Here is a 27370-nt window from a genome sequence, read left to right as displayed (position 1 = left end):
AACAATCTTCAATTCGGCTTTTACTTATCTTATCGTACATCCTACAAATTGAGTTGGTTATACTAAGCCCTCAGTAGTTCTTACAATTCTTTGTGTCGCCTTCATTTTTGTATGTACTACTGATATATGCAGTTTTTCATTCTGGGGGTAACTTGTCACCTCTCAAGAATGAATTAAAGGTAGAAGCCAAGAGCTGAAATAGTTTGTCAGGACCATATTTAATAGGTTCTCTGGGTACTCCCCTCGGTGCTGGAGCCTTCCCATTTTTGCTAACGTTAACGAGATTGTTAATTTCTTCTGGTGTTATTTCATTTTTTTCGGGGTAGGAAATATTAAATTTTTCGTAGCCATTATCTTGGAATTCTGCTCGATCTTCCATCAGCATTTGTTCACAATATTCGACCCATAATTCAGGGGATATTCGAGTTAACCTATTGCGTTTTTATCTGTTCTATTACCTTTAATTGTTTTCCAGGCTTCTTTACTTCTATCCAGTTCTTCAATAGCTTCCATTGCAGCTTCGTCAAGAGCTTTTATGATTTTGTTGTACGTATTAATTGGTGAGGAGAAATAAACATTGTGTTATTTCAAATTGAGCCTTATTCGATACAGAAACTGGATAGATTTTCAAAATCTTTTAGATTTTATCTCTTTGTTGAAATGCGTCTTGCAGTAGGTACCATTGAACATACATTTTCATGGTATTCTTAGCTTATTTTAGATGTAAATAGTAGTGACACTTTAAGTGAATAGTGATCAGCTCCACACTCTGCTCCCCGATGGATTTTAACGTTATTGACCTTTCTTGAGGAGTTTTGCATATACAGTAATCGATTATATTATTTATTTTAAATTTCTCGTTGGTTGGGTCCACGTGAATTTATGAATATTCTTGTGCTGATAATCTCTATTCATTTCACCGTTTTTATTTATTTTTTCTTCTCCAAATGGACCGATCACTTTGGTATTTATTATTCTTCAGGTTCTAGCATTTAAGTCACCTAGTAGAATTACTTACCATATAGGTACTTAAATTAAAAAAAATTACTTACCATATTGATTACTATTCGACAAAAGCTCCCTTCTGTTTTGCAGAGCATCCTCCAGTTCTTTAAGATCGGCCGCTAGCATTGCCAAAGCCAGACACTGTTCTAGCTGGGTCTTTCTGCTGTTGAAAGTCCCTTCTAGAATTTGTCGTTTGATGTGGAGCTCGTCGAGCCAGCCTTGTACTTGTGATATCGCTGAAAAGACATAACCAAATACTTTACCAAAATACCACGACAAGGTTGTCATTGTACTGTTTTTTAAATTCACTTTAGTTAAGACAAAATGCTTTATTTTTAAGCTAATAAATGTTAAAACTTTAAATGTTTTTGAGCTACAGAACCTAATAAGTATTTTATTGTTAATTAAACAAATTTAAGTGATCTATCTAAACAAGGAACAAATAAATTATGTAGGTATACAGCGAGGAGTACGGCAAGGAGACACCGTCTCTTCAAAGTTGTTCACGACAGTTTTTTAAAACATAATTTTAATAAGGCCGATCAGAACGAATAAATCATCGACATAAATGGAGAAAAGCTCAGTCATTTGAGACACGCAGGTGGCATCGTCCTTATGGTCGATCGTATGAATTGGATGATGCAATAATAATGTTGGAAAAAGTATATTATCACGCTTCCTTATAGGTCGAACTCAAGATTAACATGAGCAAGGCGCAAATAATGACTAATTGGTGCTATATCGTAATATTGCTATTGATTGAAAGGATATTGTGTAGACTGTGTCCTATAAATACTGAGGGGCATTTAAATCGGACCTACCCACATTACTCAAAAGGAAAATCTTTGACCAGTGTGTGGTACCTTTACTCATTATGGAACAAAAACATTAACACTTTTAAAAAATTCAATGAACAAGATTCTTGTGACTCATTCGAGGCGCCAAATGTTGGATGTCTCTCTTAGAGACCGAATTCCAAACGACGAAATAAGTCGTAGAACAAAACCAATAGATGTTATGGAAAAAATCACGTCGCTGAAAAAGAAGTGGGCAGGACACGTCGCCAGATTATCTGACAACCGAGAACAAAACGTATTGTCAAATGGAGGACAAAACAAAAAGCACTACGGAGCATAGGCCGCACACCAACCAGAAGTACTGAAAAGCAGAAGTGTTATCAGTGGTTTTAGCAGTAGTAAACTGTATGTAAAATATAGACAGACACAAAGAGTTGAGGGAAACCTACGTCCAGCAGTGAACGCATACAGGTTGATGATGATAAAGTGATATCTTAAGTAAGAAAAAATGACACCAAATAAAGGTTCATATTCGCAATACAAATTTGTTTCTACTATTATTCCTGCTGATATATGTAGACTTTGACTTGTTCGTCACAGACAAGTCAATATCCTGTGAGACTTTATCGAGGTGGAAGGCTGTTCTTGATCGGTTCAGTTCGCTAATTCTGTCAGGAGAACATCAGTGGAAGCTAAGGCGCGCTAGCTGCGGAATCAGGTGACACCCAAGTTTCATTAGCCTTCTTCTGGCATACAACCGAGGATAAAAACGAAGAAATGAAAGATCAATAATTCTGCGAAGACCTCATATGATAACTGTGTCAAAAATGATATTAAAATATTTACGCTCAGATAGTAAAAGAGAAACGCTTATATTGGTTAACACAGTATTCATGAGGTTATTAATGACAATGGGTTAAGACATGGCAGCTACTACATACAAACATGGTTGTGAGAAGCACATGCTGTAAACACAAGAATACCCATAAAGCAACTTGGATATCACCAGATAGAAACACCAGAAACAAAATTGCCTAGTTCAATTTCCAATCACCTTTAAAAGAAACCCTAGAACAAACCTGGGCAGACGTGGAACCTGGAACGATGCAAGGAGGCTTTGAAATTAGTAGCCGAAAACACATTGAGAATATTCCGAGGGTAAGAGAGAAATGGCTGGTTCAACCAATAATGCAAAAAAATAACAGATAAGAAGAACGAGGCATTTAAGACAATGCAATAATGAAGAATTAGGACAACAATAGATAGGTGAAAAAACCTTAAGGAGAAAGGAGAAACTCATACACAGAAATAAGAAACATATTAGAACGGCTCAAAAGCTACATAAGTCAAGGAGAAACAAGAAAGTTCTTGCATCAAATAAACATTATTAGAAAATAATTTAAACCGAGCACTATTATAAAGATGACCACTTGCTTACCAACATAGGGGATATCCTGTTACGATGGGTAGCACGTTTATGATCATGAGCAGGCAAGATAAGAATTAAGAATATAACCAGGTCCAAATGATAGTGGATAGTAAACTAGTTTGATAACAGTTGACAAGTGCAAATACCTTGGATGAACCAAATAAAAAAACCAAAATGGACAATTCAGTGGTAATATTGAATAGTAAAATAAGAAACAATGTAGAAAATTGAGATACCACAGTTAAAATTTCATAACTAGTTACAAAAGATACAAATCTATTATCTACTAAAATGCATGTTATTAGTATATTATTATAGTTCTGTAACATAAATAAACCACAAAACTTCACAGAATCACATTTGATTAGAACCATTTTAAAACTTAACCGACTGTTTTGACAAGAAGTTCATTCACTATGGAGTGTAAGCGCAACTTTGTAGATTAAGACATAGTTAGAGACTGATTGATCTGGATTCTTAATCTTAACCTGTTTATCTGTTGGCTTTCTGTCAACAATCTTACAAGCATTAGTAGTAATCAAATGTCAAAGTGGTATAGAACTTGAAACACTACCGGCATATATAATAATAGATTTATAAATAAAATTATTTATAATAATGTTTTACTTATTGATTATAGATTAAATTAAGGGCGTATGCGCAAAATTTTGCGCCAATGTGTTTTAAGTGCATTCATTTTTCAACTGAATGAAAGATTACATTACTACCAAGAGCCGAATGTCCCTGAAAACTTCTATGTTTACAAAAAGAGAAAATTTAGTGTTACTGTTAATTTCAATATCTCATTCAAAAGAAACTTTTTGTTTATTCTAAGGATCCTCGTTAATGTAATTTTTCATTCTGCGTTTAAATTTTTCAAAAATACTTAGTTTTCTCAGGATTCGAAAAAAATGAATGCATTAAAACACATAGGTGCGAAAATTTGCCCCTACGTCCTTAAGTAAAAACATAATAATTATGAATTAGCAGTTTGGATTCTTTTTTTAATAGACCAGGGCGGATCTGTTTTGAGGTGGATTAGAGAGGTGGCGTTCAGATTTTTGCAGAAAAAGTTGTGTGGTAACTTCAATAATAACAATTGACTTACCTCACTCTCAAATATGTCATCAATATTATTGAAAAAATTAAAATATTTAAAAATTTAGAAAAACATATATTTTTATAAGATACGGCTGGTTCAAAATGCTTTACTTTATTAACCTTGCTACTAAATAGCAATAAATAGAAAAAGGGGGAAAACAAGCCTTTTATTCAATGTTTTTCAACCACTTAGATTGCTCCTATCTATGGATTGCACTAATAAAACAATATCTACACCAAATTTTATTGAAAGGGATTGAATAGATGTCGCATAATAATATTGCAATCAATTTTTTTTTAATTGAAATTCTTAAAAATCTTGCACAACCAAAACTAGACCATAATATAAAAGTTTGCCATTTTTTTACAGAAAAAAAAGCACTCCTCTTAACATTCATATTCAATAGCAGGATAATTTGGGCGGCCGCGGCCTCAGGAACGTTTTATAATTATAAACAATTTTTTGGCTTATCAACAGATAGAATGTCTCTGTAACTATTAGTTTAACACGTTGACGGACAGTGCGTCAAATGTATAAGCAAGTGTTGTGGGGAGAATAGGGAAATTGCTGAATTTATTTCAGCACTTATAGTTTATGGAAACAATGAGTTTTTTAACATTTTTTGTAAACATGTGGACGACGACCATGGATATGTGTCACATTTAATACGCATCTGTAGATGTAATGTGACATTTTTTGGCACCGACTTTTTGTTACAACTCGGTATTTTAAAAATGTCGTATACGCTGTGAGCTCGTACGTAGAGGGTATATTTACAAATTCGCGAGCGCCAGTAGTGGCAAGTCTGTAAACGTTTACCGGAAATTTGACATAAATGTCAAAGTGATTAATTTAAAATTAAAAAACATTAATTATAAAAAATATTAGTTGGTCAAAGCTGTGGTATATATTTTTACCTTAAATATACTTGCGTCTTAAATACTGAATTTAAGTTTTTTTTAATGTTCCGTAATATGTAATTATAAATTAATCTTAGCGCCATCTACACGATAATTGTGAAAGTATCCGAAATAAGAAATTCATATTTTATCAATAGAACGTCAAAATGATAAGCAAAATCTTAAAAAAATCGATTACAATTTAATTAATTTTTTACGTTGTAAATATTAAGCGATAACAATTAAATAATCAATTTAAAAATTACCGGTAAAAGTTGAATTAATAACCGCTAGGAGCGACACCAGCGAAGCTCAGAGCGTATATAGACGTTGTGTCAGATTACATCAATGGAAATTAGACTTCTATATAGACGTTGTGTCCGTCAACGTGTTAAATATTAAATTCAGAAAACGGCGTTGGAAAAAACCAATTTCTCGTTTATGGGCTAGAAAAATATAACAAAGGGTTTTTCTTCTATGGGTAGTAAAATGATTATGTATACATTGAAAAGTTTCTCACCATTTAACAACACTACAACCGCTATATTGTCAACAGATGTGTTTATAATAAGCATTTCCTTGTTTGCTGTGTCTATTATAATTTTAAAGAACTTCTACCAAGTCAGGATCTGCATATAATGACTTCATACGTTCACAAAATTAAAAAAGCGCGAATATTTGCCTCAAGGTATGTGATGGAAGAAAAGACCATTTGATACGTATAATTCTCATAGTTGATAATTCTAGTCATCATTGATCATCACTATATTTATAGTGCAACGATCTCTCAATCTGTTTTCAAAGCCGTCATTTTGCAAGTGTCTAATAACTTACTTACACCTTGTTAAGAGAATGAAGTTGGTTTCTTTTCTTTTGTTGCGTTGTTTTTGTCTGTTATGCTTCAAGAAACTGTAGTTTTCTGATGTGCCTTTTTTATTTTATCTTATTATATTCTGCTTCAGATTAGTTTAGTAAGGAGGACTCAGCTTTCTATCGAAAGATTTCTTCTTAAGCTAACATGTATTTTTATTTTATTTACCAAACATTATACGTCTGTTTTATATAATTTTGTAGGAAAGTAAAACAAAAAATATTAAATATTGCGAGACATTCGAGATGGTGGTGTTACAGACGTATTTTAAGAATTTCTTGGGTGGATCGTGTGACTAAGTTGAGTACTCCAGGGTAATAAGCTAGAAATAGACCATGTTCGGGACATTCAAAGATCCAGTGTGCTGACTACTTTTTTAGTTATTGTATACCTATAGGATGAAAACCTACCTGTTTCCTGCCTAGAGTTCGCGTCCGTTTTTTAATTATTAACAATTTAGTGCAAAAATCGCGATTTTTTCGATTTTTTGCAACCCATTCAAAAGCCAAATAGTTGACATAAAATTACAAAATTTAATTTTTTAGAACATTAAAGTAACTTCAAAATGCCGATTTTTGAAAGTTAAAAAGTTAATTTGTTACTACGCAAACTGCAAAATAAGTGAAAATCGTTATTTGTTAATAACTTTAACTAAAACTACCTTAGAACTTCAGTGTTTCACCCAAACTTGGGTGTTGGGGTACCTAACAAAACCTCAAAATTTGAGACCGATCCATCAATTAGTTTAAGAGTTATTTTAATTTTTTATCCCAGAGACCTTTATTTTGCAATAACATAAGACAGTTAATAATGAAGATAGGGCAATTCTGCGTATGCCAAATGAAAGTAGAAAACTGATGCTATCAAAACGTATTAAAAAACGATAAAAAAATTATCTAATATAGTCAAAAATCCTAAGGCGAAATTTGTGAAATTTTGTAATTTATAAACATTTAGAATAACTTTAAAAATATTGTCCGTAGAAAAAATCATTTTACATATTAGAAAAGCTAGTATTTTACAGGAATTTTTAAAAATGTAGTTCAATTGGTGACTAGTCGTGGTAAGTGATGGGGGAGCTGGGAGCCGACAAATGCAAGAGTTCAAAAACTGAAAAAGGCCACTTAAAACTACTATCATTTTCTTTATCTCGGGATCTACTGAATATATTTTGATCGTTATTTTTTTAATTTGTATGTAATTTTTCTGTACATTACAAATATGCAATTGTAAAACGCTGAGCGCACATGCATTTGAATAAATTATGTAATATTCAGTAATTATTTTTGCCTGTTTTTTTTACAAATTTTATATATAACATCGACGAAAAATGAACATCAGATCGAAAAACTGCAAAATACACGTATTCAATATTTTTGAAAAATCAAATCGAATGGCACCAAACACGGAGGTGGAGTATTTAATTTAAAATCTTAAATAGGAGACCCCAATTTTTATTGCAGATTTTGATTCTTAACGTAAAAATAAGCAACTTTTATTCGACACATTTTTTCGAATTATGGAGAGATAGCGCTATAATCAGAAAAAAACGATTGTTTCAAATGGAAAATTAAATTAAAAAATGAAAAGTCCCCCACTATATGGAAAACTTAACTTAACCTTTTTCTGGTTTTAGCACATACTCTTCACAATCCAATAGGTCCCCATAACGCTCGAGTAACTGCAAATTTAGCATACTTTCCTCCCCTACTATGAGGATTTATTGATGAAAAACATGGATAGTTGTTAACGCACATAACTTTTTTATTATCCCACATAATTAAATGAGTCGAAAAGGAAAATATTAAGAAAGCCTAAATCTATAATAGAGTTTTAATTTTAATATTTTGCATGTGCTAGAATATTCCACAGGGTGTTCCAAACTTTAAGAAAAAAACACAGTATGATTGATACACCCGGTATAAAATGATATTTATCTGTCTAGCAACAATATTATTACAACGATATTCTTAAATAATAAGGCTATAACATACTAAAAGAATCACTCAAATCGGACCTATGGTTTAGGAAATTCGAGACATCAAACATGTCCCATTTTTAACGTGTTCGGCTAATTTTGCCGGTGTGTGTATTTAATGGATCGGTCTCAAATTTTGAAGGTTTGTTAAGTACGCCAATAACCAACTTTGGGTGAAAAACTAAAGTTCTAAGGTAGTTTTAGTAAAAGTTATTAACAAATAACGATTTTCACTTATTTTGCAGTTTGCGTAGCAACAAATTAACTTTTTAACTTTCAAAAATCGGCATTTTGAAGGTTTTTCAATGCTCTAAAAAACTGAATTTTGTAATTTTATGTCAACTATTTAGCTTTTGAATGGAGTACAAAAAATGCAAAAAATCGCGATTTTGGCACTAAATTGTTGATAATTAAAAACGGACGCGAACTCTAGGCAGGACACAGGCTACCTGGATCATTGAGTGACCCGAGAAAATCCTTATTACTCTGGACTAGAGGTCCTACGTAAAATGGGCAAGGAATGCGATATTATTAACACAATCAAAGAACGCAAACCAGTCGTATATTGACAAATGAGGAATGCAAGAGATATGGCTTGTTACAAGTAGAGGTCGGCAAGACAAGAATTCTTATAGTCTGTTCGCTAAACGCAGACACAACTGGCTAGATATTTTAGTCGGTAATTTTGCCAATTTTAGTAAAATTGGCAAAAAATAATTACTAAATAGTTAATAATTACTAAATAGTTAGTAATTTTGCCAATATTTGCAAAATTAACAAAAAACAAAAAAATTACCGACTAAAATATCTAGCCAGTTGCGTCTGAGTTTAGCGAACCGACTATATCTTGACAACTTCTTGTCTTGTCCTGAGAAAAAATCAAGAAATTTTAAAAAATCTTGTCTTGACGTTTTCTTGACATCTTATATCTTGTCTTGACTCAAGAAATTTCAAGATCTTGAAATTTCAAGAAATTTCTTGAAATTTCTTGATTACCAGGTCCGGTGATTCCCCGACGCCCTTTTTATTGCGTTGCGTGCTAACACGGCCACAACAGCCACTGGGGGAGTCCCCGATCTGCATTTGTTTCCTTGACGAACGCCAAATTTGATTTGTAGTTGCATGCTTAAAATAAGCATTTTGTATGTTTCGCACATATTCTTAACTTAGCTGTCCAGGATTTCATAAAAATGATTGAACCAAATCATAAAACAGTGTCGACATCGAAAAGGATTTTGATCATTTGGAGGATAAGATCGAAGTAGAAAATGACATAAATGATACTGCTTTGGATTTCGACTCCCTTTTAAGTCAAATTAAACATCTTGTCAAAAAATGTCAAAAACTCGGGGCAAATGCAACTTAAACTTAAGTGTTTGCGAGGCCATAAATTGCAAGATGACTAAATGACTATGCCAAAATTAGATGTGCCTACAAAGAGGCATTCAACTTTCGAGATGCCAACATGGTGTTTAAATGTAAAAAAAAATTTCACTATATTTTGCGACAACATCGAAAATCTAAATAATTGCAAAATATTAGATGATGAATGGGTTCTGATCAGTAAATTTTGTCAGTATCTGAGAAGCTTTAAAACACTTTCTTTAATACTCGAAGAGGAAAAATATTGCACACTCCCATTGGTGATAATTGGAGTAAACTTACTTTTAGATAAACTGTAAATATTGGCCTCATAAACTTGATAATAAAATTGATAGAGACGTTACTGCATTCAAGCTGCGAGAAATAAAATACTGAAAAACTATAATAAAACTAATTGTATATTATACTGTATAGTTCTTATTTTGGATCCTCGGCACAAAGTAGAGGCATTTTTCTCTTCATCTTGGGGAAAGCTTCTACAATCCGAGGCAGTACAAAAATTTGAAGAAATAGTTAAAGCTAACGACTGTAATAAATCCCAGAATGATTTACAGGATCCAGTACAAGAGCCAGCACTTGTCTGAAAAAAGAAGATAACGAACTTGATTTAGATATTATTTAGAAAGCTGATAACTTGCAATCTTTGAAGTATGAAATTGAAAAATACATAAATGGGCCTAATAGGTCAGAAGATTCTGAGAATATACTTGATTAATGGAGAAGACACGAAAATATCTATCCGTCATTATCGAACATGGCCAAGGATTTTCTAGAAACGCCAGCAACATCTGTACCTGCAGATAGACTATTTTCAAGCACATCTTTAACAAGAACAAAGCCAAGAAATCGGCTGGGCGTTGACTCCATGAGAAGTGTTATCTGTCTTAATTCATGGCTTATTAATTTTGATTTCAAAAAGGTGCTGTTATTTAAAATAAAATCTAGTTTGCAATTTTATTTTCAACAGGATTAAGTAAGTATGTATTATTAATTATTATTTTTAATTTACATTTTTGTAAATCGATTGAGCAAAAAAGTGTTCAATAAATTAAAATATGTTATGTTATGTCAAAATAATGTAATCTTTTTCACAAGCAAGTACGTTTAAGAGTTTTCATTATTAGTCAAGATATTTCAAGATTTCTTGTTTTCTTGACAAGAAATCTTGGTATTGACATAAAATTTCTTTTCTTGCCTTGAAATCTAAAATGAATTCTTGTCTTGATCTTGTCTTGAAATTTTCAAGAAGTCGGCGACCCCTAGTTACAAGTTATTCTTTAGAGTAAGGCATTTGGAAAGAGAAGACCAGGGAGAACAATATCTTGTCTTTAAAACCTGAGAAAGTGGTTGTATACGTCTTTAACCGGACTATTCCGAATAGCATTGAGCAAAGAAGGATAGAAGAAGAAATTAGGATACCCTTAGGAAGAAAAAAGAAGAAGAAATTAGGATAGCATTGCTGATCGCCAACATCCGAAAAGGATTGGCACCGTAAGAAGAAGGAGAAGAAAAGGAAGAAAATAATATAATTACCTCTCTTTACAGAATTTCGAATTCGATCGGGCCTCGAGTCGAGTGTGCCTTCGGCTCCAAGTTCCTTCAGTTTCGCCAGCAAAGAGTTCCCAGCTTGCAGTGCACCCATTAACGCCTCCAACAAGGACCTCCTTTGGTCGTTGATCAAAATCAGGAAATCCTTCACAGCATCTATCTCTATTGGTATCGATTTGTCTTTGCACGAAGCTTCCAAAGCGTCCATTTTTTCGAAAAAGTCTTCAGCTCTCTTGTGGTAAAGCACGTTTAAATCTAAAATTATCTTCCGGAGTTCTAAGGTTGAGTTGATGTCTTTCCAGGCCCTGCCGAGGGATTCTGCCATGGCGGCGTAGACTTCTGCTCTGGGTTTTTGAGTGGCAATGAGCTGGTCAGCTTGTCGAAGCAGTTCCTCAACTGGACTCTGTTTATTCTAAAAAAGAAAGTACAAATATATATAATACTGTGTTTCAATTTATCAATCAAAGATAGAATAAAAATGTTATTTTTTTTATATTACGCGGGCACATAAATTTGATACACCCTGTATATTGATTTGTAAATATTTATTAGAAGTTAGCTTTCACGCAAGGTGGTTTCTCCTTAATGAATTTTTCCATGAAGAATATTAAAAACATTTGTAAATAAAAGTGAAGTGAAAGTTATTTAGGATTATTATTTTAAACCGATTGTTTATTACGGGAAAGGTAGAAGCCATAGGTAATTAGTTCTTAGAAAATTAAGGTAAAGAAAGTTTGGAATTTTAATCTCTTTTTGTTTAACCCCGAGAAAATTTTGTAGAATTTCCCGAAAGTAATTATTATGATGGTAGGAATATTTTTGAAAGTATGAGTGGGTGTTTCGAATGAAAAAAAGAATGGGGAAGAAGAAATGTCTCTGATTGGTTTGGCAATTTAGAATGGGAAGGAGAGAAGGTTGAATTTTCAGATAGTTTTGGAAAGAGGGATTATTGTGTTACCGGCATCCGAAAAGAGCAGTCAAAAGTTTTCGTGAGTAGTTCAGAAGCAAGTACTAGTGTTTTGTTTTGATAGTGAGAGTAGCTGAAAAGTGGAACGGGAGACAAATCAAATCGAGAAGAAACACCTCTTTGATTCTGTAAAGTCCAAGAGAGTAAGTTACAAGAATTATCATTATTAAAATTATTTGTGACACCAAGTAAAAAAGATACTTGGGTCTCAGGAGATTATTGTTGGGAGAAAGAGAGGAGAGAGTTTTGGAGTTTATTGAACGAGTACTGGCAAAAAAGAGACCTGGCTTGTGTTTTTCGAGAAATAGTTGCTGGTATGCTGCTGGATTTTTGCTGAGAACGGAGAGGGCTTTGATTGGTAGCCTAACATAATCAACAAGGAGGAGCTGTTTGGGTAAAGAGGAGACATCATTGTGTGTGAATCAAAAAGGTCAGTCAATAACCTATGTGATATATTTTCTTTATAATCAGAAGTTATTTTTTTACGTAAAAGCATATGCATTTAAGATTCCAATATTTCAAAACTTTAATAGGAAGTATAAGTAATTTGTGAATACCAAATTTGTTTGTTTAGCTTGTTTTATTAATGGTATCAAGACCAAAGCGATAAATATTTGTTTGAATTAGATTAATTTATATGGAAAAAGTTTCTTTTGGACAGTTATGCCCACAGGATTTGATTGATAAATTTACAGAGCATTGCTTTTGATAATAAAGGTATTTGTATGTATTTATTTATGATTTTTCTATGTATTTCCTTTCCCTATTTTATCCCGATAAGATCAACTAAGAGATACTGAAGCCACGAGAAAGGATAAGTATAACGTAAGAGAATTTAATTAAAATTTTTTTGACAAAAAGGCACCCTGAGATTTTTTCTTAATATTTTTTATGTATGATTTGCGTTAATTAAATAATTGATCAAATAAATAATAATTAATATAAAAGTAATAGAAAGCAGATCATAACAATAAATAAATGAGAAAATTAATATTTTTCTTATATCATACAGTTAAGTCCACGAGTCTTTACCCGTGCGTCATCATTTAAAGCATACGAAATAAGTCGGAAATTTACTAAACGCAACAGCAAGTAACAGAAAGTGGGTATTACTCAGTATTACTCCGATCACGGGTTATAGAATAAAAATTAGAATGTCAAATTTAAGTTTTGCTTTAAAATTTTGGTGCATAATTACAGCTACATTTGAAATAGATTAATAAATTCTTTTATTATCATTGATTAATAAATAAATAAACAATTTATAAAAAAATTCAATAAAACATTTTCTTTTTGTTATTTTATTCACTTTGGCGGAACACTAAACACAAGCATTCCTTAACTGTGTCAATGAGGTTAGCTTTGTACGTTGTCAAAATTAATCGTAAAATAACATAAACTTATCATAAAATTTCAAACTCCAATATAAAATTAGTTGTGAAAACAACTGTTTGTATACTATAAAAAACTTCAAAATGCAAAAATTCGACAAAATAACAGCAAAAAATTCAACAAACTGACAGCCACAAAAGTAAACAAACCAAAACGCCAGAAATTGTACTTAAACTATGTGAAAACATCCCCAATCGTCTTTTTTTGTACCTATCTCTTTTCAATGTACTGAGTCTAGATCGTTCATAAAAATAACATGTGTTTTTACTTAATAACAGGCGGTAACTGGAAGAGAATGATGCTAGATAAAAAGTATGTTTTTTATCTCGCCAGGTATTAATGACGCACGGGTAAAGACTCGTGGACTCAAGTGTACAAAAAGAATAAATGTTACTAAATACACTATTATGTATTACTGTATTCAGTGGAATTTGTGCCCCAACATATGAGCGAGTACCAACATCTGCATCTTTCAGATCATTATGTATGTATGTTGTAATGAGGCAAAATTCCAAGGATTGTGTAAAACGTTTTATGAAGCTATTAAAATGGTTTATTATGCAAAAGTCCTGTTGCAACAAGGTTATTAAACAAAATCGGCTAAGAAGTATATAGTCAATATAAATCACTCCTTCCTCATTCATAATGTTAGTCATCATAATGTTAGAGTTGCAGTTTATCTACTTTTTGAAACTTTTTTTTGAAAATACTAAGACACAAGATTACCTATTTAAGAAATGTGAAGAATTCAATCAGATTAGAAGCCTTCGAGTTATGGGCCTACAGAAGGATATTAAGATTAAGTTGGGTGGATAGAGTCACGAATATCGAGGTGTTGAGAAGATTGGGAAAAGAAAGAGAGGTGTTAAATATAATTAAAGTTAGAAAACTGCAATATCTGGGTCATGTCATGAGGGGCGAGCATTATAACTTGTTGCAATTAATAAATACAAGGAGGAATACAGGGTAGAAGGAATCGTGGAAAAAGCGCACCTCCTGGTTAAACAATTTGAGAGCTTGGTCTAACTGCACTTCGGCTGATCTCTTTAGAGCAGCCGTATCGAAAGTGCCAATTGCCATGATGATTGCCAACCTTCTTAGATGAGATGGCACATAAAGAAGAAGAAGAAGAATTCAATGGCAAGTAACTATAATATATTCACTAGTAGTTTAAATGGCTTTTTTGCTATAATTTTGTTAGATATAAAACTCTAAAACCTTTTTTAGCATGCATTCAACCCTGAAAGCTTATAAAACCATTTTAACCTATGCTCTCTTATTTTGGCATCAATTGGTGCCGCCCCTAGAATTTCCTATATAAATGCTCATTCCTAATTTTATCCTTTTTTGTTGCTCCACCCATTCATCTAAGCATTCTCATTTTCGCCACATGCATTCGTTTCCTTCAGCTTCATTGGAATTTTTTTGTCATATACATATAACACACCACTTGCTTTCACTATTTTTCTTATGTCTATTAGTTACTCTAATAATTAACACTTTAACAGGGTAGTAATACCAATACTAAGTTATTAGCGGATAAATTATTTAAAAGTTTTAATAAAAAATGTACCTTATGCGGTGTACTTCATAACTCCGATAACTCCTTTAGAAGTATTTACCAATAAAAGCTATTTTGGTAAATATGGATGCTTCTTGAAATGATTGAAAATCTAGTTCTGCTAAACGGTACACCAACACCTTTGTTATTGTAATTTTTAAACATTACTGATGGCATTACAAAAGTCATTTTTAATGTCACTTATTTAGTTGTACATTTTCTGATGTAAAGCTAATTTTAGTGCCAATTTTAATCTTACGTAATCGGAATACATACGTAATCGTGCTTGTAAGATGATTATTGTGCAGTATGTAAAACAGCCTTCAAATCTATATTTTTGAGGCTTTGCTTTATATCATCATCCTGAGAAATAATATAGATGACCAAATTATTTTTATACAAGGACTTTACTTATTGTATAACATTTTGATCTATCGACTGCAATGAAGATGTGCAGTTTGGTGGTAGGAAGATGGTGTGGATATTCCCATTACTTGATCTAAGTTCTTGTTTATTTGTGTGGCCTGGTGCATTGTCAAGTTCATAGTATTTATGAAACAATTTACTTGATATAGTCGGTTCGCTAAACTCACACACAACTGGCTAGTGATTTTAGTAAGTAATTTTGCTAAAATTGGCAAAAAATAATTACTATATAGTTAATAATTACTAAATAGTTAGTAATTTTGCCAAAGTTATTAATAAATGCCTAGACCTTCCTTGAGCTTGGAATAGACGTTGTTGGTGTCTCTTCTGTTTACCTCTCTGAAATTCCTAGTACCGCAGACTCGAATTTGGGCTCAAACAGCTTCAATATTAATTTTGTGGAGCAATCAGATGTTTTAAAACTTATGTCTCACATTGCTGTATAGAATGCCAAAGTAGCTTCTTTAGCACCAATGGAAAATTTTTGGCACCAATGGCAAAAGTATTTTTGAAAAACGATGTTTTGGTAGATGATCTTGCAATAGCACTTTCGCTGTCCTTGTGTTTCGAGCACTTTAAATGGTTCTTGATCAATGGCGGGGGTGTCGGTGTTTTTCAAATTTCACCGGGACGCTTATCCAAACCAGCCGGGACGCTGGGACAGGGATCTCAAACCGGGACCGTCCCGGTCAAACCGGGACGTATGGCAAGCCTAGGCATATTAGACTAGTGTATAAAGATCGAAAAACAGTCGAGTCTGAGGTTAAGAAATGACAAACACGGGAAACACAAGTCGAGTTGAGAATACTCCAAACCAATGTGGAAACGGCTAGATTATTCCATGATCTGGCCGAGGCTACTGCCGTGGAAAAGAACATAGGATACTGATTACAGTGAAGTGAAAGTAAAGTACCTACTACATCAATACCTTCGTGGGAGTGAGGGTAGGAGATTGAAGAAAAAAATAGATTCAAAAAATGAAAACTACAGAAATTCAGGAATTGGCCAGATCGTTCGATTAAGAAAACTTCAAAACTCCTTAAAGAGACTTAAAGGGATGAATTGAATTAGACACGCATGTAAGGAATATTTACGAAAACTGTAGAACTAAAGATAAAAAAGGCCACTACTATATAACCACTAAGAACACTCAACTGCGCTTTTTACAGAAAATTTTCAGTAGGTGTACATCATAAATGTGACAAAAATGCATTGCTTAATTATTTAGAGAATGATTACAAAACCCGAGTTTTTCTAACAGAGACAACAGTTTAAAGTTTTTGGCCTAGTCATTAATCTTAAATAAACAATTAATTAAAGTTAAACACATAATAAGATAGTGTGTACAAAAACTACAATATTAGTTTATCAAGCTATGTCTACTAATTATTATCTCGTCAATATCTTTACAAACTGTATCTACGACAAGCGCAAGTGTGTTAAACGACTACGTGCTTGTCTATTCAGAAGCAAGACTTTAGAACACAATGCATCGCATATCAATGAGGTTATTTGAATGTTTGAATGCGAGCTAACGTAATGAAACGATCTCGATCATTATAATCTGAATTCTAAAGTGCATCTTAAGCCTGGATCCAATGGAGTGTATCGTAGCACTTTTCACCAATTTACGTCGGCAGAAATAGAAAATACATACAGTCAACTCCCGTTTATCCGCGTCTCTGTAGAAGCTTCTTTTAACATTGTTTCACTCATTTTAAAAAATATGAAAATCTTGAATTTATCTATGTCTGTGTATCCCAGTTACTTTGTAAACACGACTTTATTAGACCAGATAGAATGACAAATGAGGTATCGACTGAAAATAGAACCCAAAGATGGTATTAAAGGTGAGAAATTTGACAAGGACTTCCAGTTACGAAAAAACGGAGAGGAGTTCGGAGAGTTTCCTTTTTTCAAGTGATCTGGTAACCCAGACAAATCGAGCCTCTTGTGGAAATGCTTTTCAACTCGAACGCTAGATTTTGCAATTGAAGATAAAGTAGGGAGCTATAAATTCAGAAAAGAACGGATCACGATTATGCCCTGCAGCAACGCTACAGGAAGTCACAACCTGAAGTTGACGGTGATTGGCAAGGCAAAACAACCTAGATCTTTTAAGGGCACTAGAACATAAACACTACCTGTCGATTACTTTAACCAAGGAAAAGGGTGAATGGATAAAAAATATTTCAATGGTGGTCCGAAGTCAAATTTGTACCAGAAGTCAAAAAAACATTTAAAAGCAAACAATTTGCGACAAAAAGTTATGTTGTTGATGGATAACGTCGGAAGACGGAAAATATTTGCCAAATTTTTGCCCTCAAATATGACTGAGTAGTTACTACGCTCAAAAATGGAAGAAGGATGACTTAAAAGAGTGACTCTAGATTCTATTTATCAAATCGCATCTGCGTGGGAGTCTGTAGTCTTCAATAATTGTGAAGTCATCGAGAAAACTGTTACCAAACATCGAAAATTGAAGGGATCTAGTAGTTGGAGAAGATGAAAATGAACTGTATGTCCTTAAAAGTTTAATGAACTCCGTTCCTGAGGAAGAGAACGTAGACGCAGGAAACCTGCAAGAGTGGTTAGGCTGCGAAGCTACCGACCCGGGATTTGTGTATGTAACGGATGAAGATATCCTAAGAAAATTCGGAGAAGAAAAAGAGCAGTTTATACCTAGTGGACGAGTGAGTCATGAAGTGGCTTTTTATCACGTGAACGAACTTCTTCGGCTTATCCGCGACTTTGTTATCCATGACAACGGTGCCACTCAACCCCACGGATACACGGGAGTTGACTGTAATACTAAAAAAGAAAAGAGAGCATGGCTGGCGTGCCACGTTACTGTGAAATTAATAGCTATTTTTATAACAAGGGAGGAAAGTGCTACTTTTCCTCCCGATAATGAAGTTTACTGCCCGACGCGTAGCGGAGGGCAGTAATCATTCAAGGGAGGAAAAGTCACTTTACTCCCATGGTATACATATGGTTTTTCCACCTTCCTCAAATAACAAGTCATTTTTTCATTTTTACTTAATTTATTTATGTAACTAACCAACAAAATTTATTAGAACTAAAACTAACAAGTAGGTTCAATATAACTGTCAACTGTCAAATATAAGTCAAATTATTAATGTAAACATTGTTAAATCAGAATAAAAATTTACTGTTTTTTACCATTCTGTAAAATACAGTGTTTTTAAATAAACGTTAAAATGTATAGATACTTACGTAATAGAAAATAGATATTGTACAGGGCGTCAATAAGTTATATTTCATTAATGAAATACCATTACGTCACTTTTACTTTTCCTCCCTAGGGAGGAAAAATATTTTCCTCCCTAGGGAGGAAAAGTACAACTTTGCTCCCTACAATCAGGTCCGGAAAAGTATACTTTCGGTAGAGGTAGGTGGAAATAAATATTTACTTTTTGATAAATGCTATCGGACCGTTCCGAGGGAGCTTGTACCCTCGAGTATCAAGAGTACTTACACCAAGAGTGTTGGCGGTAGCTATTTTAGTAAGTTGGTTAGTTCATACAATGATACAAATCCTAACACAACGTCGTTAATCACTCCCAATTAAAATTACCACGGCATTGACCGTATTAGTCCCTAGCCGAGTTGGAAGGGTCTGTATCAGCTTCTAACTTCTTTTCGGTCCTAAGCCAAGGATAGTAAATCACAAATTCCGAGGGAAATGACACTATATCACGTTTCGTTGATTCCTGTCTTTAGTTTTATTCCGGTAGGTGTGAGTGACGAAATTAATTAAAAATAATAAAAATAAGTGTAACGACGAACAGTAATATATTTATTTATTTTGGGTGAACAAGCGGTGTGTTTGCTTATATCTCGAACGAGGGTTGATTGTCAGCGAGCCGAGGGTTTGTCTGCATCGTTTGCATGCTGTGAAGTGACTGGCCTCCGGACCACCGCTTTTATGTCAACTGGTTTTGCCGTTTTGAGATAATGGCCAGATGGCCCATAAATTACTGCCTCTGTCTTTTAAGAGGTGAGAAGCTTTTTTGTATTTAAAGAAGTTGACATAATTTGGCGACCTGGGGCATCGTAACCTATTAAGTGTTTCCTTAAAAGAAATATTAATCTTACACAATCTGTTTAAGGGATAACCTTTCGTTTCTCGAAATCAACGGCATATGGTTTGCATATCACATATGGATTTTAAATGACCAATGCCGTTTCGATTTGAGAAAAGTTATCAAAAATTAAGAAAATAAAATTAGCAAAAATAGTAATTAAAGCGTACCGCTATAGTTTTTATTTTTTTCTATTACATATTTTCTATTTATCTTGGCGTGCCACGTCACGTTCCGTTGGAACCCAGCTTAATAAAACGATCTCAATCATTATAGGAATCTGAATTCTAAAGTGCATCTTATTAGAATAAGTGGACTGTGGACGTTGGCTTTTTGTTTGTTTGTTTCTCGATGTAGCGTGTGTAGAGATTGATTGAGGGTGATAATGTGTATAGTTCGATGATCAGTAAAATCGATGTTATCTAGATGATTAAAAAGTAACAATAATGTAAATAACAAGACAATTACAAATCATTTTGAAAATAATCGTTTCGTTTTGATTCAATTCGAGTCTCTTGCCATCCTCTGACACCTGATGTTTCGGAATCTATTCCTTGTCAAAGAGGCTTTGCAACTAGACTGAATTGGACCATGACGAAACGAAGAAGAAGTGAAAATATTAAAATATTTGCACCGGAGTATGGTTAGACTGTCCTCTAACAGGAAATGATGAAATGAGTGAAAAATAATTTCGACCACGAATCAAGTAATCTGTTAACCGAGGTACACAGTACCAATCGGCGCCTCTAGGAGAACACTCCAATAATGCGTCGCAGATTACTTATATGAAACGTGGTCATTTTGTACTCTAAAACCGAGTAAGGTATGGCAAAAAGAAAATAATCGTTTCGTTTTGATTCAATTCGAGTCTCTTGCCATCCTCTGACACCTGATGTTTCGGAATCTATTCCTTGTCAAAGAGGCTTTGCAAGTAGACTGAATTGGTCCAATTCATAGTTTCAGTTTCACATAAGTAATCTGCGACGCATTATTGGAGTGTTCACCTAGCGGCGACGCTTGGTACTGTGTACCTCGGTTAACAGATTACTTGATTCGTGGTCAAAATTATTTTTCACTCATTTCACAAATCTTTTTATCACTTTAATACAACTTAAGCTAATTTTGATTGCTTTACCTATCTTCATTTTTGGTAGTGCCTGAGAAACATTCTTCATTGGAATTTTGGTAACCAGTTTGGCTGTTATTGTATCCCTTAGTTGTCAAATTCTTCATGCCAAATTATTTTTTTCGTCGTTTTTTCGTGCAGTAGGATTTTATTATTTTCGTCTCAGATGCTACTCAGATTGTCGTCCGTAATCTGAGCAATATTTCTTTTTCTCTCTCTGTTTATCTACTTTATTTAGCTTTCAGTCACTCGCTTTTAAAAAGTTTATCATTTTTACAAGCTTCTGCTTCAGTTTTTGCTACAGTTACTTTCGCTTGCCTTTCGAGACTCTTTAATTTTGAAGGTGTTGGTATTTTCTGGTCACTTTTTTTTTACATTGTACTCATTAAGTATTTTTTTACTTCGTTTATCAGGTTTTCGTATTCTCAAATCCTTTTCCTAAATTTTTCATGATACTAGCTATATTTCTTCAAATTACAGTAGGATTGTTTTTGATTATATTAGGTTTGTTCTAGAAAACAGTCAAACTAGTCAGAAACCGTCAGCAAACAGTTGGTCAGTGAGAGAACATAATACAGTCACCAGTGCTATCCTCTCTACTCGCGCTGGTCGACTATTCGCTGATGGTTTCAAACCGTTTGAAACTGATGCGTCTTCTTCTTCAGGTGCTGTCCTCGTTCCGAAGTTTGGCTATCATCAAGGCTATGCGTATTTTTGATACCGTAGATCTAAATAATTGGCAGCTGCTGCACTTGTACCAATCTCTTAAATTCTTTAAGCATGAATGTTTTCTTCTGCCAATGGATCTTTTACCTATTATTTTTCCCTGAATAATTAATTGTAGTAGCTGGTACTTTTGTCCCCTCATTATATATCCCAATTATTGCAGTTTGCGCTTTTTAATAGTAAGCGCAAGTTCTTTTTCTTTCTGCATCCTTCGCAACACTTCCATGTTTATCACTCTCTCTGTCCACGATATTCTCAGTATCCTGCGGTACATCCACATCTCGAATGCTTCTATTTTCCTTGTATCGATCTTTTTCAGTGTCCAAGCTTCCATTCCATAGAAAAACTGATGCTAGAACAAACCTATTGTTTTGGCTTATTGTTTTGTAAAGCATTTTAGGCCTGGATCCCGCATACCAAAATCTTTATAAAAATTTTTTTGTGTAAAATTTTTTATCAGACATTAATCTAAATAAAAAAATCCAAAGTAAGTTATCAATCGAAGTAGCACAGAAAAGACAATAAATATCGTCTCCATACCACCAGATTGACAACAGGTGGAATACTTTCTTTGGTTACACCTCCCGAGATTTTCAAAATTTCTAAATCATACAGGATGCCGAGGAAATTAAGATGAGAAAATTTTAAATAATTCACAACTCATCTGCTCAGCGTGGTAAAAGCTCCAACAAGAAAAATTCCGTAATACTCAAACAAGAGAGTAAATGAATTAAAAATCCAATTTAGTGGAATAGGAACATAAAAAATTGTGAAAAACTAATTTAAGTTGTTGCACACGATTATTCCACATCAAATATTTTACAAAATATGTATATGTATTTACCTAATTATTATAATTGGAATGAATCATTTTCGCAAAAATCTTAATCCAGTTTATACATTGAGCTAAAAATACCATTCACAGCTTCAGCTGGTCTTACACATAACAGTTTAAGTGATTCTAAATTAAATTTAGGTTTTATAGTTTACATTTTACATACACGAGCAGAATTAATGTTTTTAGAACACCAAGGCATTGGAATAACTTTCTCTGCTTAAGCAAACTATTCCATTGTATTATTTATAGATATCCATTGTGTACAACTTAAACATTTACAAATCCAAAGATTAGTTTAAAAAGGAAAGTACACACACAAAATACGAGTGAAAATGTGTGAAGTTTATATATAAAATATTAACCTCTTTTCTATCTCACAACAAGAAACTAAGGAGAGTGACGCATATACAGGGTGTTTGGTAAAGAATGGGCCATAGCTTAACCTTAGATTCCTGAGGTTAAAATAGGTCGATTTAAGCTAACTTACCTTAGTACAAAAGTTGATAATAACCCAAATACAAAGGTCAAAGTTAAACTTTTATTTTATTTATTTTTGAATATTTCCTGACAGGCATAGGACAACAACAAGAAATTTGGTAAGGGGTGCTGGTATTATACAATCTACTAAATTATGTTTCAAACCTTTGTGGCTACTATCAGAGGCGTACGACCGACAGGGGAACGTCAATGGTTGACCCTTCCCAAATTCTACGCCACTGGCGAAATTTCTATTTTAGTGCAATTTTTTTATTCTCCAATACTTTTTTGTAAAAAACATACTCCTCATTCGTAACGATAAACTCATTAGTTTTCGAGATATTTGAAGCTCAAAACGAAGGAGCATAATACATTAATCAAAATAAGTGTGCCTTTTCATTTTTAACTTCAAACATCTCGAAAACTAATGACTTTATCGTTACGAATGAAGAGTATATTATTTGCATAGAAGGTATTGGAGAATCTAAAAATTATACTAAAAAAGCAGTTTCATCAGTGGTGTAGAATTTGGGAACGGTCAACCATTCACGTTCCCCCAGCGTACGCCTCTGGTAGTAGCCAGACACGCTTGTTTAATATAATTTAGTAGACTGTACAATACCAGCACCACTTACCAAATTTCGTGTATTTGTCCCATGCCTGTCAGGAAATATTCAAAAAGAAATAAAATAAAAGTTTAATTTTGACACCCTGTATTTCGGTTATTATCAAATTTTGTACTAAGGTAAGTTAGCTTAAATCGACCTATTTTAAGCTCAGGAATCTAAAGCTAAGCTATGGCCCATTCTTTACCAAACACCCTGTATAATATGTCACAGAGTCTACTCATTGTACGAGGTGCAAATCAAATAGGTTGTTTACTATAACAAATCAATAGGGCTTCTGGTTTCACATTTTGACAGCTCTCCTTACATTTTAAGTAATATGCGGTCCTTTAGAGTTATAACACATATTCTCAGCTCGAAATTCGACGACGAGTTTTTTCTAATCTTCTTTTTTTTTGTTTCCCCTCTTCATAATGGATCATTGGCGGATTGATACCTCTATAAAAGGTTGTCACTCCATTTTTTGCTCGGTCGGCCGATAATTCTTTTACCGATTGGTGATTTATTTCTTGCTATTTTGACCACACAGGTCTCTCCCATTCTACGTATATTATTATTCCACTTTTTTCTATTTAGTATTTTCTTCTTATGTCTTCATTCATCTTTCGATCTCTCAGTGTATTTTCTGTAATTTCTCCCATCTCTGCCGTTTCTAGTAGTCCTTGTGTTGTGGCTGTATCAGGTCTTGTTTCTGATGCATATGTCATTATTGGACTTATACTGGCTTTATAAATTCTTGACTTCATCTCAGTGTTAATATATCGGTTCCGCCATATAGTGTTTTTAAGGCATCCTGCCAGTCTATTTGCTTTTTTTAATAAAGATTTCTCACTTCTTTGCCCAGGTGTTCGAAGCTGCACAGTATAATTCCAAGGTATTTTATTTCCATTACTTGTTCAATTTTGACGCCATCAATTTCTATGTTACATCTGATTGGTTCTTTACTGATTACTATTGTTTTATTTTTCTGAGATGAAATTGCCAAATTGAATTATTTTGCTCTTATGTTAACACTGTGGACTAATCTTTGCAGACTACTGCAAATCGTTTTCTATCTTTTTCTAATCAGCTCACCAATTTCTCTAGGTGATGTGGGGGTGATTATTTCATCTTGATATTCGGGAGTTTTTTGTCGTGTTTCTTCAATAAGATCTATACATGTCCTTCTTGGTAATAAATCAGTATATATACACTCTCTCGATAGAGTCTTCCTCATCAGCTCAGCTTTTTCTTCTACGGAGTAAACCATTCCGTTTCTTCCGTGTATTGACGCAATGGGTACCCTATCCTTTCTTAATATTATTTGGAGCTTCCATATTTCTTGCATAGTTTAGTCCAACAAAATGAGCTGAGAACTCAAGGTAAATATGTGTAAGATCGAATACTTATGTATTGGATCCGAGATTAGTTTCGAAGAGACTATTATGAGTGTTAAGATTTTTAAGTATTTAGGGTCAATAATAAGTCAAAATAGTACTTGTATGAAAGATATAGAAATAAAAATAGCATCGGGAGTACACTTCGCGTCAAAAAAAAACTGGTACAACTCTTATAACCGAAAATCGTGTTTTTCAAGTTGTGTTGAATCTTGTCACAAGTGTCATTCTAATTTCTAGGGCAACGTTGCCAGTTCAACGAAAATATTATATCAAACTAGGTAAAAACGGGGCTGAGCGACAGACCGCATGTTTTTAATATACTAAAAACTAAAGCAATGGTAATTTTCCGTCATCTCGATTAAGTATCCATACATTGATTCGTGTTTTATTATAATTTATGAAAATATTTCAATTAAAAAATAATGATAGATATAAATCTTGACATGACTTTAAATTATTATCATTGTATAACTAGACCATTGTGTAGATAAACAATGTTATTATGTTTAAGAGGATCGGTACGTATTTTCGGCTGCAATGCAATTCAAATGGGGATTCATTTTTTTCGAATCCTGAGAAAACTAATAAGTATTTTTGAAAAATTTAAACGCAGAATGAAAGATCACGTTATTAGCGAGGGCCGAAAGTCCCTGAGAACTTCTATAATGTTTATTTTAATAAGTTAAAGGGGTGAAAAACTCAGAGAAAATTTAGTCTGATTTTTAATTTCAAATATATCATTCAAAATAAACTTTTTATTTATTCTAAGGGACTTTCGGCCCTCGGTAATAATTTAGTCTTTCATTCTGCGTTTAAATTTTTCAAAAATATTTATTGGTTTTTTCAGGATTCGAAAAAAATAAACACAATGCCGTGGTAATATTTTCCAAATCTATCTTTGTCTTACAACGCACTCACCCGAATATAATATTGTCAGCTAGTCCAGAAAGCCACTGCGCATCCGCTAGTAAAAATATTCTAATTCGGATTTTTTGCACAATCTTACTCAAAAAGGGCTCCTTTTAACAAATTTGCATGTTGCCAGGACCAAAAGGTGGTCAAAAATTTTTTAAACGTTTTTTTTTTTGTTTTTTTCCTAAAATTATTATTTTTGCCTGGAAAAAAGTTTTTTTAGGTTTTTTGGATCATTCCAAACAGAAAAGGTTTTTAGTAACTTTTCTCTAAAAATGATAGTTTTTGACATATAAGCGATTAAAAATTGAAAAATTGCGAAATCGGCCATTTTTAACCCTCAAAAACTATGTGAAAAACTGAAAATTTGAATGTTGTTAAGGTAGGTAGATATTCTTTAAATATCTATTGATGAAATCTCGAAGAGTTTCTTGCAATACAATATTCAAAACTCCTTTGTTTTTTAATTGCTAATCAAGCGTGCGCGACACTATTTTCCACCGACAGTGTGGTGCAAATGAAAGGAATACATTCGTTATTTCGTAAACTGGCGACTTTAAGGAAAAATCCTGAAATAGGTCGATTTTTATTTTTAAGTTATGATATTGCGGCATATATGGTATACTAGTGACGTCATCGGTCTGGGCGTGATGACGTAATCGATGATTTTTTTAAATGAGAATAGGGGTCGTGTGGTAGCTCATTTGAAAGGTTCTTCAATTCTCTATTCAGTAATGTAAACATTTACATAATTATTTATACAGGGTGTCCTTCTACTTCTTTTTTTGTCAAATAATTTAATTTAATAAAAATTTTTTGGACACCCTGTATAAATAATTACTTATGTAAATGTTTATATTACTGAATAGAGAATTGAAGAACCTTTCAAATGAACTGGCACATGACCCCTATCCTCATTTAAAAAAATCATCGATTACGTCATCACGTCCAGATGGATGACGTCACTAGTATACCATATATGCCACAATATCATAACTTAAAAATAAAAATCGACCGTTTCGGGATTTTTTCTTAAAGTCACCGGTTTACGAAATAACGAATTTATTCCTTTCATTTGCACCATACTGTCGGTGGAAAATTGTGTCGCGCACACTTGATTAGCAATTTAAAAACAAAGGAGTTTTGAATATTGTATTGCAAAAAACTCTTCGGGATTTCATCAATCGATGTTTAAAGAATATCTACCTACCTTGGCAACATTCAAATTTTCAGTTTTTCACATAGTTTTTGAGGGTTAAAAATGGCCGATTTCGCAATTTTCGCAAAAACTATAATTTTTAGAGAAAAGTCACTAAAGACCTTTTCTGTTTGGAATGATCCAAAAAACCTAAAAAAAGTTTTTTCCATGTAAAAAAAGTAATTTTAGGAAAAAAACAAAAAAAAAACGTTTAAAAAATTTTTGACCACCTGTTGGTCCTGGCAACATGAAAATTTGTTAAAAGGAGTCCTTTTTGAGTAAGATTGTGCAAAATATCCGAATTAGAATATTTTTCCTAGCGGATGCGCAGTGGCTTTCTGGACTAAGCATATATTGTCAGTCAGACACTGACAATCAGTGACAATTTTAAATATTTGACATTGCATCGGGAATATGTTGAGTTATTGATTAAATATTATTGAAATATAGTGTATTTGATAAATAATTGATTTAAGACGTGAACTTAATAAAAAGTTATTTATTGTGTATTATTTGTGGAAGATCCAAGCAGAGAATACATCAGGATAATATATTCTGTGATCCAAGTATTTTGTTGTTAAAGATGTTCAAAATTGTAAGCGTTCCATAACAATATATTATTAA

The 27370-nt window shown here is 33.2% G+C and overlaps 1 protein-coding gene across 8 annotated transcripts in view; it reads right to left on the bottom strand.

The window, feature by feature from the left end:
- The window catches only part of LOC114338523 (titin), a 751244-nt gene that overhangs the window by 277526 nt on the left and 446348 nt on the right, over positions 1-27370 (bottom strand). For all 8 annotated transcript variants that reach the window (XM_050662823.1, XM_050662825.1, XM_050662826.1 and 5 more), the window contains 2 exons: positions 10998-11424; positions 1053-1241 (listed from right to left, as the gene is read on the bottom strand). In XM_050662823.1, coding sequence (XP_050518780.1) covers positions 1053-1241; positions 10998-11424 — 616 coding nt within the window. The remainder of the gene's footprint in view (positions 1-1052; positions 1242-10997; positions 11425-27370) is intronic.

Source organism: Diabrotica virgifera, chromosome 9 (genome assembly GCF_917563875.1).
Source record: "Diabrotica virgifera virgifera chromosome 9, PGI_DIABVI_V3a".
NCBI classification, from domain to species: Eukaryota; Metazoa; Arthropoda; class Insecta; order Coleoptera; family Chrysomelidae; genus Diabrotica; species Diabrotica virgifera.
Note: the sequence above shows the minus strand (reverse complement) of the source record. Positions and strands in the feature narration are given on the sequence as shown.